The sequence below is a fragment of the Schistocerca piceifrons genome, chromosome 7 (genome assembly GCF_021461385.2).
Source record: "Schistocerca piceifrons isolate TAMUIC-IGC-003096 chromosome 7, iqSchPice1.1, whole genome shotgun sequence".
In the NCBI taxonomy this organism is placed as follows: domain Eukaryota; kingdom Metazoa; phylum Arthropoda; class Insecta; order Orthoptera; family Acrididae; genus Schistocerca; species Schistocerca piceifrons.
In genome coordinates, this window is record NC_060144.1 from 22,351,424 (window position 1) to 22,368,169 (window position 16,746).

At 42.9% G+C, this 16,746-nt stretch overlaps 1 protein-coding gene across 1 annotated transcript in view; it reads left to right on the forward strand.

Moving 5' to 3' along the window:
• LOC124805396 (myrosinase 1-like) overlaps nt 1-16,746 on the forward strand; it is a 110,068-nt gene that overhangs the window by 39,500 nt on the left and 53,822 nt on the right. The window contains exons 4-5 of the mRNA XM_047265958.1: nt 22-144; nt 8,441-8,624. Coding sequence (XP_047121914.1) covers nt 22-144; nt 8,441-8,624 — 307 coding nt within the window. The remainder of the gene's footprint in view (nt 1-21; nt 145-8,440; nt 8,625-16,746) is intronic.

Genomic DNA, 16,746 nt, shown 5'->3' on the forward strand with positions numbered 1-16,746 from the left:
GTGAGTGTGTGTGTGTTCCAGATAACTATGTTCCACTGGGACCTCCCACAGAAGCTGCAGGACATCGGCGGATGGCCCAACCCCAGGCTGGCCGACTACTTCGTCGAGTACGCAAGAGTGCTCTACGAAAACTACGGAGACAGGGTGAGTAGACCGCCAGCGACACGCTGCGCCCGTCCTGTGCCATGGCTGTCGAGACCGGAGAATTTTGAAGTAGTGCTCACCCAAAGGAGCAACAAAGAGATATGTATTTCGTGTAGTGCGTAATTTGGATGCCGTGAGGTTGTGCCGTACGCGGAGAGCCCAGTGCACTGTTGGCACAGTTACCAGTTTGTAGTTGCCCACTGTCGGCCACTCCTGTGTGAGTGTTGGGACTACTAGGAGCATTGTTTATCCATCGATATGGTTCTACAGTATAATGTGTGCCAACAAATTGATTTCACACAAATCTACCAATTCATTCAACAGGCCTGTAATTACCCATAGGTCGCTGCACGCACACAAGCACACACACAAAAAAATGGTTCAAATGGCTCTGAACACTATGGGACTTAACATCTGAGCTCATCAGTCCCCTAGAACTTGGAACTACTTAAACCTAACCAACCTAAAGACATCACACACATCCATGCCTGAGGCAGGATTCGAACCTGCGACCGTGGCAGTCGCGCGGTTCCGGACTGAAGCGCCTAGAACCGCGCCCCCCCCCCCCCCCCCCTCCACACACACTTTCTAGCGCCAACATGAAAATGACGATTCTTCCCCTTTTTCCATTACGACCTTCATGTTTTTTTCTTTGCCTCTCAGAAAAATACACGAGTACACTTCCGTTCACAATAAACGAAGTATTGAAATCAGCAACATTAATAGAAATTAGTGGCACCCCTCACTTATCCTGTGCATGAAAATTTGCAGTACGATGGATCATACTGTGAAAGTACCCTGACGGAAAAAATTGCTACCCCTAAAAAATGATTAATGTAGAGTAGTGAAATTTCGGAATACATGTGCCTAGGTAAAACATTTACGTGATTAACACTGCAAAATCTCCAGTTAACCCATTAATCCCAGACTTAATTTTTTCCTTAGATTTTGATTTCAGATCCACTACCCACAAGGATTAATAATCACATTATGAATGTTAATATATGATGACGGCCTTAAATTTATAATTTTAGTAACGTATGATATATCATACGATGGGCAGTAAGGGGTACAATTCCTTACACAATTTTACCACAAGTAATATGTTGAATTTTTTGTTATTATCATTTATTAGACGAATAAATGAAGAAAAAGTACAATAATAATTTCCAGGAATTGTAATGTTCATTTTATTTGTGTTATTAGGCTCCATTATATTTTTAAACATCAAGTATAAATGGCAAATTCATATAGTGCAATCAACAAAATAGCTGTACTGCATTACATTAATAAACTAAGGCATTATAATAATAAAGGACAAATGACAAATTTGATGAGATATCCATTAGATGTAGCTAAACATCACCATTTGAAACCATAGCGAATTGACTTGTCTCTTATCAGCCGCTTCACAAAGTAGTGGCCATAATAAGGCTCCATGGCCTCATCCAAGGAGAAGTTTGACACTAGAGGTTCTGTGGTGTCTTGAAATTTCTTATTTAGATGTGAAATTAATGGCCGAACCTTATAAACTTTATCTTCTTTTTCAATGCTGTCATTATCATTGTCATGAAAGATGCTATGAATTTTGCCAACGTATTCCTGGAGATAGAATCCGAAACAAGGACATTGTTTGTGTCGGGTCTGATCTCCCAGGACATACGTCTATGCATGATTTTACAATATCCAGATAACAGCAAAATAGCGATGTATTTGTAGATGTCATCATGACTTACTTGTACGTTTTGTCCCTTTTGAGCAGCATATTTTACTGTCTCTCTCGTCAGAATCTCAACCAAATCAGCGTCAAAAACTTTACGAAAAAGACCTATTGGAGTCGAGTTTGATGTGCAGAGATGTTCTATTATATCAGGTGTAGGATCACAGGATACATTACATCTTAAATGAATCGGACCAACTGCGAGAAAATTACCCCACGGTTCATACGTAAAGCCAGAACCACAACGAAGCAGATAACGTACTATTTTCCAATTTGTGCTTATAAACTGCATTTAAGTATTCAAATTACTAATCTGTGATAACATGAGCGAAATTATGAACCAGCACATCATAATTTTATAATTACGAGAAGCAGCAGAGTCAATAGCACTAGAACAAATGCTTTCCATTAGGAAATAAAGAATCCTGATCTCCGCTCCTACTGTCAGTTTCAACAATGGACTTTCATACTAAGAATAAAACGTAAAATAAATATTTCAGTTGTTGACATAGAGCTTCTGAAAACAAATATGCCTGAGAAGAGTAAGCGTATGATAAATCATACCATGGAATATAATGGGTTAATGTAAGCGCGAGATAAGACATTACAAATGTGAAGTGCTTGTACATTAATAGCCGGTTTAACCTCTAGAATGTTGAACACAAGCGTTGAAACGTGCATCCCTTGTCTTTTAAAGGCGTCGGATGACAGTTTGTGGCATACAGCTTCATGTCTGTTGCATTAGGTTGGTCAATACAGAGACGGTTTATTCTGGTTGTGGATGACGCTGGAGTGGTTGTCCAATGACGTCCCATATATCCTCGATTGGAAACGGATCTTATGATCGAGCAGGCCATAGTAGCATGTCGACACTGTGCAGAGCATGTAGGGCTGCAACAGCGGTATGTGGGCTGGCGTTATCCTCTTGGAAAACAGCTCCTGGAATGCTGATCATGAATGGCAGCAAAACAAGTCGGATCACCAGACTGACGCACAAATTTGCAGTCAAGGTGCGTAGGAAATCGCAAGAGTGCTCCTGCTGTCATACGAAATCGCATCCCAGAGCATAACTCCAGGTATGGGTCCATTGTGTCCAGCACGCAGACAGGCTGGTTCCAAGCCCTCAACCGGCCTCCACCTAACCAACACGCGGCCTTCACTGGCACCGAGGCAGAACCAGCTCTCACCAGACATCACAACAGACCTCCACTCTGACCTCCAGTGAGCTCTCACTCGACACCACTGAAGTCGCAAATGGTGGTGGTTCGGGGTCAGTGGAATGCACACTACAGAGCTTCTGGGTCGGAGAAGTCCTTCCATGAACACCGCTGCCAGCAATTATGTACAGTGGCTATAGTGCTGCCAAGACATTCTTCAATATCGCAGAAGGAACGTCCAATTTCTCGTAGCCCTATTACACGACCTCGTCCAAACTCATTCAGGATCTAATAATTGTGTTTTTGTTGCCTTAAAGGCCAACAGTTCACCACGACAATAGCCTCATTACACGGCCTCCTTCAAACTCAGTGAGGTTTTAATAACGTCGTCTCTGTCGTCTTAAAGGCATTCTTGACTAACCAACTCATCACGTCCATTCTCAAATGTAACTGACGCTCACGACCGTTACAGTGTGTATTTAAAGCAAACCTGATCTGCATCAACACAGTGGCACTACTAGCGCCACACTGATGAGACTGGCGCGAAATTTGAACAGACATCGTCTTTCAGATTTAGAAAGCCGCCTGTCAACTTTCGTTTATGTCGCACTCCCTCTTGGTGCTGCAATTTTTTGCCGTCGGTGTGTATTGTAGGGTGGTTAAAGTGCTTAAGATTTTTACCAACCGAGCGAGGTGGCGCAGTGGTTAGACACTGGACTCGCATTCGGGAGGACGACGGTTCAATCCCGCGTCCGGCCATCCTGATTTAGGTTTTCCGTGATTTCCCTAAATCGCTCCAGGCAAATGCCGGGATGATTCCCTTCAAAGGGCACGGCCGACTTCCTTCCCCGTCCTTCCCTAATCCGATGAGACCGATGACCTCGCTGTCTGGTCTCCTTCCCCGAAACAACCAACCAACCAACCATTTTTACAAACCTTTATTTCGTGCTGCACAAGTAATGGTTGACTGTCTAATTCATTAAAACGTATCCGAACAGTCAGCTTAGAAATGCAAGTTTGATTATCTCTATAATCGATGTAAGCAGTTATAGTACAGTATGAACTTTCACTGCGCAGCGAAGTGTGCGCTGATTCGAAACTTCCTGGTAGACAAACTGTTTGCCGGACCGGGCCTTGAACACCGAACCTTTTGCTTCTCGGGGGCAAATGCTTTACTGATTACTAGGCCATTTGTTTTTTGTTTTATTACTTTTGAATTTTTTATGAAAATAAAACTCTACAGATGTAAAATCTACAATTCCGGGACAGAAAAAAAAACAAAAATTGGAAGAACACAATGAAACAAGGCTCCAGAACAAACGGAAAAAGAACAAAAAAAAAACGAACAAAAAAAACTAACCAGTAACTTGACGGTTAAAGGCAAGCTGATATATGCGAGGGTTGGAACTTTAATAGTTTCAACTATTTATTTCCAGCTCGTACAAAATAGATACGTGTTTCAAAGTTTTGCTGACCTTCATAGTAGTCACCAGCATTGTGTATAACCCGTTGCCGCGATGTGGAAGTCGTAGGATACTCTTAGCAGTGCCAGTTGTGTTGACAGTTCGAGCGGGGCGGTCTACTGTCCGACGAATTTGTATCAGTTCTAAAGCGAATGCAGTGAAGTGTTTCCTTCAGTTTAGAAATCGAGTTGAACTCACAAGGGCTTAAGTCATGGGAGTGCAGTAGTTGGTATAGGACTTAGCAGCCCTATCAGTCAAACAAACCAGTAACAGCTTGCACTGTACGTGCTTGAGCATTGTCCTACAAAATGATGGTCAGGTCATGCAGAAAGTGTCATCACATCGGTCTCTATGCTGTTCATTTTTGGAACACAACCTACCACCAGCTTACAGACAGAAGTGGTGACAGTTTCTGCAGGACCTGACCATCGTTTTGATGTACAATGCTCAAGAACGTACAGTGCAAGCTGTCACTGGTTTCGGAATGAGATTTTCACTCTGCAGCGGAGTGTGCGGTGATATGAAACTTCCTGGCAGATTAAAACTGTGTGCCCGACCGAGACTCGAATTCGGGACCTTTACCTTTCGCGGGCAAGTTTGGAAGGTAGGAGACGAGGTACTGGCAGAGATGAAGCTGTGAGGACAGGGCGTGAGTCGTGCTTCGGTAGCTCAGATGGTAGAGCACTTGCCCGCGAAAGGCAAAGATCCCGAATTCGAGTCTCGGTCGGGCACACAGTTTTAATCTTCCTGGAAGTTTCCTGTCACTGGTTTGTTTGACTCATGGGGCTGCTAAGTGCTATACCACGTACTGCACTCCCCTGACTTAAGCCCTCGTGAGTTCAACTCGATTTCTAAACTGAAGGAAACTCTTCACGGCATTCGCTTCAGAACTGCTACAAATTCGTCAGGCAATAGACCGCTCCGCTCGAACAGTCAACACAACTGGCACTGCTAAGAGTATCCTATGACTTCCACATCGCTGTCAACGGGTTAAAAACAATGCTCGTGGCTAGTCTGAAGATCAGTAATACTTTAAAACACGTATCTATTTTGTACGAGCTGTAAATAAATAGCTGAAACTATTAAAATTCCAACGCTTGTATTTGCAAATACAGCACAATAACGTGCAAGCCAATGGCGTTGACCATTTATTGTTAAAAAGCACGGGTATTTTTATCGTTCTCACACCCGATTACGTAGTGGGTCTGGTGTCCGAGTAGCCATACGATCGAATTACTCTTCGCCCGATGGAAAATGGGAAAGTCCGGACAGACAAGTTCAACCGAGAAAGCACTTTGAGGTGACCGGGTAAGAGAAGCCAGTTGCCTGCGAATCCGGTGCGTGTTCTCGTCCGCAAGAGACGAGTCTGTGACGTAACGTATCAGGTAGATGACAAGCGTCGCAAAGATCAGTGGGACTGCGACCAATGCGATGAAGGCGTTCCTTGGTCGTGATCAAATTGTGAACGAATCTACACCACGATGAGGCAACATCCATCGAGAGGATAGGCAGGCTAACGTGAAACCACACTGCTTTCTAGTACACCAATGGCGAGTGATGATTGCATTCCTCAACGAGAAAGCAAAGATCTAGCGGTGTCACTAATAAAATGTATGCTCTCAGAAAACTTATTATAGTATAAAATTCACGTTTGTACCGCAATTAGATGATCCGGTCGGCATCGAGAAGGGGAGTCAGACTGGCCGGTCGAAGACACGTAAATAAATGAGATGTAATGAAATGAGTAGCTCGAGTACACGTTAATACGTTATGTGGTATAAACAGTACTGAAGCCTTCACTTTGATACTGGTAATTCGCAGTGCAGAATCGGTATGCCAATCAGGCAAAATCGCTGTGAATACTGAGGCAATCAACCCACCTACGCACCAGGTTGAAGATACCCGTTTCGTAAGACACTGTGTTCTACGGTGTGAAAAAAAGTGGTTCTGAGCACTATGAGACTTAACTTCTGAGGTCATCAGTCCCCCAGAACTTAGAACTATTTAAACCTAACTAACCTAAGGACATCACACGCATCCATTCCCGAGACAGGATTCGAACCTGCGACCGTAGCGGTCGTGCGGTTCCAGACTGTATTGCCTAGAACCGCTCGGCCACCCCGGCCGGCTCTACGGTGTGAAGAAGTTCGTAACTGCATACTGCACATCCTCGTCTGACAGAACTTGACGACACGTGAAGGCCTTTCTTAAGGGACTGCAGGGCGAGATGAGGATTATCGGCCGGATGCGCTGGTGTCTCCCACTTGTTTGGACGCAGCTTCTACGTTACGACACCTGCGATACGGTGAGGGCGTTATAATGAAGCAGCAGCACCCCTCGTCGCAGTTTTCCCAGACTGGTTTTCGATAGACATGCTGCTCCATACACATTCTTCACTTTGTGAAGGATGTCTATCAGTGCTTGTCCTTTGGCAGCCAAGAAAGTAATAACAGCATGTTGGCCCTATTTGGATGTATTTGGTAATAACGTTGCCATAGTTGACGTTTCCCCATTTACCGTGCGCACATCAAAAGCCGCGAATGCCACACCAGTCGCAGGACGGTGTGGCCGTGCGGTTCTAGGCGCTTCAGTCTGGAACCGCGTGACCGCTACGGTCGCAGGTTCGAATCCTGCCTGGAGCATGGATGTGTGTGATGTCCTTAGGTTAGTTAGGTTTAAGGAGTTCTAAGTTCAAGGGGACTCATGACCTCAGATATTAAGTCCTATAGTGCTCAGAGCCATTTGAACCACACCAGTCCATTGCCTGCACGTTGGTGTATACATACTTGCACCTGGGTTACGTTGCGTTGAAACGTCCCCCTAAAAAAAACTTATAAATGATTGTGCTGGTAAACCTCTTACGTTATTTGATTTTCAAACAGCTGAGCAGAACTGAACGTTCTTAGACATTTCGCTCTCTACTTATTCTGATCAACACTAAACTGACACACAATATTTCTAGCGCAACGCAATCTGGCTTTCAATAATCTCTACAAAAGAATGGTCCTGACTAACAATAACCTATACCTTTCATGAATCACTTACTTCACAAAAATATTCGTTACTCGAACTACTGTAATACAGCGATCGCGAATACTGGCAGCTAAATAAAAGATTCAAACTACTGAAGTCTCTAACTACTAATAGGCATAGTTAGCAAATGAAAGATTTTGATAGAGAACAAATAATGTATTTACCTTAATAGTGTTTAAAAGTCATTATATATATATATATATATATATCAGTTCATGACATCCAGTCTTACAAATTTACTCTTTATGGCGGACACACGTCCAGATCATCCGCTCTCAAAACTCCGCCATCTCTCTCCCCACATCCACCACTGCTGGCGGCTCACCTCCAACTGCGCAACGCTACGCGCTGTTCACATCCAACTGCCCAACACTAGAATATTCCAACAATGCAAACCAGCCACAGACTGCACACAGCACAGCCAGTGATTTTCATACAGAGCGCTACCTGGCGTTACCAATATAAAAACCTAAACAGCCTACTTACAGCGTATACGCTGCAAAATGGTTCAAATGGCTCAGACCACTATGGGACTTAACATCTACGGTCATCAGTCCCCTAGAACTTAGAACTACTTAAACCTAACTAACCTAAGGACATCACACAACACCCAGCCATCACGAGGCAGAGAAAATCCCTGACCCCGCCGGGAATCGAACCCGGGAACCCGGGCGTGGGAAGCGAGAACGCTACCGCACGACCACGAGATGCGGGCTATACGCTGCAGCAACGTCCTGTGACAGAAACTTTTCGATCGTCAATTATGCGTCACCATATGTTTGCAGAGAGCTGAGAAACAAGCAGGAAACGCCGTGTATACATTGGTAGATCCTCCGAAGAAAGAACGTGGATAATAAAGTAGCAGTGATTAAGAGCGCAACGATCTCCAGATCTCACGCGACACACCGTGCTGCTGGTTGCAGGTGAAGTGGTGGCAGACGTTCAACGAGCCGGCCAGTTTCGTGGCCGGCTACTCGGGCAACACCGCCATAGCGCCGGCCATCAACTCCTCGGGCGTGGGTGACTACATGGCCGCCTACACGTTGCTCAAGGCGCACGCCGCCGCCTACCGCCTCTACGACGAGCAGTACCGCGCCACCCAGCAAGGTAGGCAACCGTTTCCCCCACTGCACGCCTAACGTAAGTGTGCTCTTCCCGGAGCGGCAGCAGGGTCACTCCGCGACTGAGGGCGAAGTGAAAATGGGCCTAGGGTGCCTCACGGCCGACTAGAAACGCTGGTCTGGCGCGCACACTGGTGACGTCAGCAAAGTAGCTCCATCAGCCGCGAGCAGAGTTGCGGCTTGACGACGCCCGCTGGCGGTTCGTGGCCAGAGCTGTGCACAACGTCGCACACTTGCCTCTCATGTTGCTCTAAACCAGTGGTTCCCAACAGCAGTCCGCGAGATATGCCAGAGGGGTCCGCAAGATGCTATTAGAATAAAAAAAAAAAAATATGTTAAATTATTTCGTATGATACGAGATTTTTTTGTTTTGGCTGCTTCCTGCGTGATCAGAGCTTTTGCGTATAGCGTATTGCGTATAGCGTCTTCCTAGAGCCAACTGACACTAGCACACCTTGCATGAAATTTGTGTTTTCTTATTTTTCACGCATGTCTACTCAATGCAATCTCAAGTGTAGTACACTTGACAGACCAATACACTCAGTTTTAATTTTTTCCTGCCATTTTCAGTTCATACTCAATTTTTATTTTTTTAATGAGTTTCTTATACTAAACAGCCAGATTTGAAGACAAAGATTTTAAGTAATAATCAAAAATTTAACAATAACAATGATGGCTAAATTGAAAAAGTTTTAAGCTCAATATTTTTTCAATAATGACTCTGTCAATATTTTTTCCAAGTACCAAAAATAGAAAACATATAAAAAGACTTTTAATTTGGCTTTTTAGGTACTTGATACTGTGATACGACAAGGTACCAATCAAGCGCGATAAGGGGGTCCTCAAGAAAATTTTGTTGGGAACCCCTGCTCTAAAGAAAGTATAAATGACATAACTGTTTGTTTATTATTTACTCTCACAGCAAAAAGCACAGCGCTTTCATTAACTGCTTTAACTGTGAAGTATCTGAAATCTGTGTCCTCACTGAAACAAATGATGGTACTGTTTCATTTGTAATTAAAAAAAAAAACTTACAGCTCACACACACACACACACACACACACACACACACACACACACACAAACTTAAAACTGAAATTTTTTCTTTTGTTTCTAGGATTCTTCAAACTTTATAGTCCGAAATTTTCATAAATGGGAAGTGAGATGGAATGATTGAAAAATATAGCATTTACGTATGTATTTACTCAAAACTACAGTAAAATATGCAGACAATAAAGCATTTAGATATTTATTTACAAAATATTCTGTGTTGTCATTACTATTTTTAAGTGCCAGCCACTTAAGTTTGCTGCGACAGTGTCACTGACATTCTTAGTCAAATCATTTATCACTACCTTGCATGATTGGGAATTGATGTTTTGCAGTACATCGCTCACAGTTCTCTGGCATTTACGGGTCTCACCCTCAACAATATCACAGCTCTCAAGCTTTAGACTACAAATTTTGCACAAAACAGAACGATGATGTAAATCACCAATGAAAGTACTTGAACACACATCCAATATACAGTATGTTTCAATATTAACCAAGCAATAGTAGTCACAACAATAACTTTGTCAGTGGGAAGTGTCAACCTTCCAGGGTTCATTCTGCAACGAAGTCCCTTGGGATAGATAATTCAACCCCATTATCAGATTGCACACAAGAGGTGCAAATCTCTCAGTTTTTAAGAAAAAGTTCCTTCTTTGCAGCATAATCATATACCTCCAACAGTAAATGCAGAAAACTTTCTGGTACCTTTGATATTTTAAAATTCTCCCTTAACACCATAGGATATTTGTCAACAGTTGCACATTTATCATTTGTGTCAGAACAAGGAAGGAGAGTCATCAATTGTATTATTTTATTCAAAGAATTAAGCAGCGCCATATCTTCGAATCTTAATTTTTTTTCTCACTCTCAGGTATTTGGACATAACTTAGATAGTAATTTGGCCTACTGAGCTGACAGTAACAACTAAATCTATCGTCCAGATTGTCATTCAGAAACTTGTTCATAAATATTTAATCTGTTTTATAATGTACAGATACTTATGGAATCAAGGCTAAAATGCATCAAGGGTATTCATTAATGACTAAAAAGTCTGAGGGCTTAAAGATTTTTCAACTATTTTTAAGTATAATTGTAAGAAGATATTTATCCTAAAAGGTTGCCTGTACTGACTGTTGAATCTTTCACGTTCATATGCACCTTCAACATCCACTGTGTGCCACCAGTCTCAAATTATTTGTATGAATGATGTTCTGACCCTGAAAAGTCTGTGTCCTTAGAAGTTAAGAACTTAAAACAGCTACGTCCTTTCATCAAAAACTATCAGTGCTAGATTAACATTTTGCTTCTGAATGTTACACGGGAAGAGGATCTTAAATGACAGAAAACGATTGTATATTGCTAGAGAGCCACTTTATTTTCTGTATATCAAATCCAAAGAGTCAGCAGCTCGTGGTCCAACTCAGCCTGAGACTGTCGACGTTTTTAATTAATAACTCGGTTTCTTCCATTATCTGTGGCCTGAAAAATTGTCTTCCAACATATTCACTATGTGTTGAATCACAAGATTCTTTTTTAGGGTAATGAGGACACTCAAATTGGTCATAGCACTTACAGAGCCAGTAATGCTGGGTATTTCACCACTCGTATCAATAAAACGCAGCACTATGTTTTGTTCATTCTAAACACAGCACCATTGTTTCTTGTTGAAATGGACAGAATTCGAAAAATACACTCATGTTGAGAGAAAACAGAACACCTTGAATAACTAGAGATAGAAGGGTCATATTCACCGGAGATGTAGATTGGTATGTTCTGCAGAAATAACTAGCATTTCAGTCACCTCAGCTCAGCATGTGTCCTGTTGCCTAGAGGGCACAGAATCTGCAATGCGCCCTAATAACTTGTTCTGTGCGTGATAGCAGCGACGCGTATAAGGCGCGAATGGCGTCCTGCATTTGCCTGGTTCCAAAGTTCATCTGCGGTGGTTGGAACTGGGTCACAATATTGCACCCGTCATTTCACCATATCCCACACATTTTCCATTTGCGACAAGTGTGGTGATCTGGAGGGCCAAGGCAAAACGCTGATATCCTGTGACACCAAGAAGTCATGTGTTTGTGCAGCAACATGTGGTCGTGCATTGCCTTGCTGAAAAATGGCGTCAAGGGTATTGTGCAGAAAGGGCATGGCTACGGGTCGCAGGATGTTACTCACGTAATTCACACTGGTCACACTGTAATTTGTGGTTGTACCCAGTAGCACCCCATACCATAAGGCCTTGAGTTGGCGCGCTACGTCTTGTGCGAATGCAGTCACTGTGATGCCGCTCCCCCTGTGTGCATCGAACCAAAATGCGGCCACCATTTTCAAAGAAAAAGAACACGGATTCGTCCAGAAACAATGTCTATTATTACCATTATTGTCCCGATTGACGTCGTACCATACACCATTTCTGTCTAGAAGTTTCTGAACATTCGTCAAAGGTAGGTGGAAAAGTGGAAGACGCGCACGTAACCATAAGAAACAGCGACGGACTGTCACCCCTCATAGTGTTCCACTGTTGCGCCAGAGGCGAGGACGACGCAAATCTGTCCCACAATGCCATTTGGATGAGGTGTCGAACTTCTTGGGGGGGCTCTGGCGATGCGATCTGATCAGTCTCTTCATGTTCCAAGTTCCACAGCCTTCCGTGAACCATTCTGCGCACACCTGTTGCACTGCCGGAACACTTCGTCCCACACGAGCAGCAATTTCCCGGATGGATGCATCACATTCTCTCATGCTAATAAGGCACCCTCTTTCGCACTCACTTATTTGATTATACGGTTTGTGCATAGGTCATCGAGGCAGCCTGCGTGACTTGAGGAGTCACACTGATCCACTGCCGTTCGTTTACAGCGACAACGAGAGCCGCAGACGCATTTCATCGGCAGGTGGTGTTGCGCCGCAATATCGATGTTGACCTTGAACCTGCTGGTTGCCATGGTTCAAATGCAAATCATTTCTGCAGAACATTCTACGTATATGTCCTATGAATATGAACGTCCTATCTCTAGTAGTTCAAGATATTGTGTTTTTCTTCTGAACATGAGTGTATGTGTGTTTGTCTTCCACATTATGAATAGCATTCTGCATTTCGTACTGCCTATCCATCTCCCAGGTTTCTTACCATCACTTTTTCGAAATTTTCTTTTTCTGCATTTGCAAGAAGCTCCAGCTGTTGTCAAGTATCGTGGAAAATTAAGGAATTAATATGACTACATCTAGTTTCAATTTTCAGTAACTCCTTACAAATGTTTTTACTTTTCCATAGTTTATAAATTGTTTTGTGCATATTATAGGCTTCTTTAGTTTTGAGAATTCAGTGGCAATTTTTTTCAGCCACTTTTTCTTCAGTTCTTCATCGCTGGGTAAAGATGGTGTAGTAATTCTCATAACCATGAACAAACTTCGCGCAAATCGGAAAAGAAACTGTTTGGAATTTTAAAAATTCGCACCATCCGAAAGACGGCCAGCACAGGAACCAAACGGAGCTCGAACTGCTCATAATCGCTGCCTCTTCACTAGTTCATAACGTGGCCGCGTGATAGCAGCACCTAACGGGATATCTTCTAGGGGTCGTTCTGTCCCTCCCAGTCGGTTTTACCCCACCCTCTCCTGCGACTTTGCGCACAAGTATTCAAGGAGGTGCGACCCAAACACGGATTGGACTTTAGCTTAGTACTAGCTGAGTGAAAGCTGCTATTTCTTGGGAATGAGCTCATATTGTTAAAATCAAAAGGCATTAAACAAAATACACATTGAGAGACCATTGTCAGGTTTTCTAGACGCGTGACCACAAAAGGTGAAATTGTAGGTTCGCAAACCCCCCCCCCCCCCCTCCACCTGCTCTCGACTGTGGTGTCACATGTCACATTTGCCAACTTTTTTGTGCAGTGTTCCAGTGACTGTTCAGTGTTGTTTGTCTTTCTCGTGTTGCGAACAGAAACCATGCTGTCGCCAGGTGTGAATTTTATGTCTTTTGCGAACAGAATCCAGACTGTCGCCGTGTTTTTTACTTGTCTATTGTTTTCCCTGTCTGCTTCGTATGTATTTTTATTAGCATCATCATCCCTCTGTTGTTTGTTTTAAGTTTCACGATTTCTTTTCGCCTTGTTACTCTCTAAGTCTCCGATTTTATCGCCTGTTTTTTTGTTATTATTTGTTCTCCTGATCTTTGTCACAAAATCTGTAGGCTGAAGAGCGGCATACTAAGCTGCTGGCAGCCCGCCCCCTTCGGGGGGAATTGAAATTCAATAAAGAAAAAAAAAAAAAAGTTCGCAAACTTGCGCTACGTATTGCTCGAACTGCCCTTCGCTGAGGTCATAGACGAATGACAATATGAACGGTTGACGAAATTTCGTGTTCGACTCTCATTTTGAAAGGGTTCGATCAGATCCCTTTCATAGTAGTTAACATGTCCATCATTACTGGCCCTCGCTACTTCGTAGCGTCTGCAGCAGACCTCGAAGAAGGAGAAGTATATCAATGTGTTTCAGCATTACGCCTCTTCCTATCCATGCGGAGGGTAAGCCAGTTTCAACGAAGGATAGAGTGAATAAATGTGAATGATAGGATGGCTAAATGTTTATTTCTACTTTCAACCGCCTATTTATTCGGGAAAATGAAGTATTCTAAAATGAGTTTGAGTCTGTTCTTTGGGTGAAGAGTAGCGTGTCTGCTAATGCAGGTATGGCAATACTAAAATAGTGCTGCGTGGCCAGAGAGCTGTACGGCTGGTTCGGGATGTACCAGGTGTAACGGTATGAAATAAGCGTTAAGATACAAATGTGTCGATAGGGAACATTTGTTGTGAACGAGGCTTAATTTTTGTTTGTTTGGTTGATATGACATCTGTCAAAGATATTTAGTATGCATCAAGTCATGGAACAAACAACATCTTATGTTTTCATCGTGTTAATAATGTCTAATTTTGTACCAGAGAGTGATGATTTGCGGAAAGCATTAATTTTTTGTTTTCATTTGAAAAAAAGTGGTGCAGAGTCGCATCGAATGCTTCTCGAGGCATATGGTGATCATGCTCTATCAGAAGCAACATGCAAAAGATGGTTTCAACGGTTCAGAAATAATGATTTTGAAGTAAGAAATGAAGAACGTGGAAGACCACCAAAAAACTTCGAAGACGCCGAATTGCAAGCAATATTGGATGAAGATGATACTTTGAGTCACAAGCAGATGGCATCAATGCTAAATGTTGCACAACGAACCATTTCTGACCGTTTGAAAGCTATGGAAAAGATCCAAAAGTGTGGAAAATGGGTGCCACATGAATTGAATGAAAGACAGATGGAAAACCGAGAAACCATTTGTCAAATTTTGCTTCAAAGACATGAAAGAAAATAAATTTTGCATCGAATTGTTACTGGCGATGAAAAATGGATTTATTTTAAGAATCCTAAACGGGAAAAATCATGGGTTAATCCGGGACAACCATCAATATCGACTGCAAAACCAGATCGATTTGACAAGAAGACAATGCTCTGTGTTTGGTGGGATCAGAAAGGTGTGGTGTATCATCCGAGACAACCATCAACATCGACTTCGAAACCAGATCGATTTGGCAGGAAGACAATGCTCTGTGTTTGGTGGGATCAGAAAGGTGTGGCAAAACCCGGTGAAACTGTGAATACTAATCGCTACAGACAACAAATGATCAATGTGAACTACGCATTGATCGAAAAAAGACAAGACTGGGCCAGAAGACATGGCAAAGTAATTTTTTCACGACAATGCTTCGGCACACAAAGCAAAACTGGTTCAGGATACAATCAAAACACTTGGCTGGGAGCTGCTACCCCACCCGCCGTTTTCACCATACTTGGCCCCTTCCGACTACCATTTGTTTTCGTCAATGGGACACGCATTGGCTAAGGAACACTTCGATTCCTACGAAGAAGTCGAAAATTGGCTGTCTAATTGGTTTGCTTCAAAAGACGAACATTTCTATTGGCGTGGTGTCCACAAATTGCTATAAAGGTGGTCAAAATGTATAGAAAGCAATGGTCAATACTTTGAATAAAATGTTTTTACTTTTCAATTCAAAATTAGTGTTTCATTTTCACAGAAAAACGCTCATTTCATACCGGTACACCTGGTAGACAAAGGATGTTTTCTATAAGTTGGTAAGGGCTCGGTGTGCTTTCTCCCTCAACAACAACTTGTGGCAGGTGGAGCGGATATCACCTGGGGAAGCACTGGCGGGCCAGGCATCAGATGAGGCAGACGTGGACACGTTCCATATTGTTTTTTGTGTTGTGTAGATGTTCAGATTTCCAGATTCGCCCGTTATTAGGCTGTTTAATCGGTTTTCTTTTTAATGACTATATTTCTGTTGAAGTTCCAGGTTTTAGACGCACGAAAATCAACCGTTTAGAAGTACTTTCGTTTATTAGCATCACTGCTTTATGCACAGGAACATCGGGGCCACGCGTACCGACTATACAAAGGAAGTGGACGTTTAGACAACGGTTATTACTACAAACCATTTCTCAGTTTCGAGGAATAATTATCGTGAAACAATGCGCTTCACGCGAGTTTCCCACTTTATAGCCATTTTTGTGTTACTGAAGAATTCTGGATCCACATGCCTTTGTGCGGCTGGTGCGTAACATACAACCACTTTGTGTGAGGTATAAACCATGCGTTACTCGTTCATATTACATGTTCCACGCGAGTTACTATGCCTTCTGTATCAGGATTTTAATTGATTTTCTTGTTGTTAGTACACTGATGCTCAGTGTCACGCCTCTCCGACAATCCCTGGCACCCACAGCACCAATGGTGAAATAACAGCCTCTTTCCTCGTAGTTACCTAATCATGCACAATAGTTACAGATGATGAAAATACTGGTTTTCTCAGAGGAAACAGTTTTTGTAAACTCGGAACTCTGTTCTCGGTGATGTGGTACGCCCTCTACGTGCTGCAGCACTGCATGCCGTAGTGTTATAATAGAGTGGCTATTCTGAATGAGTCTATGAATGGATGTCCTAATGCAGGATGTTTTCGTACGTTCCTCGTTCCAGAAACACAGTGA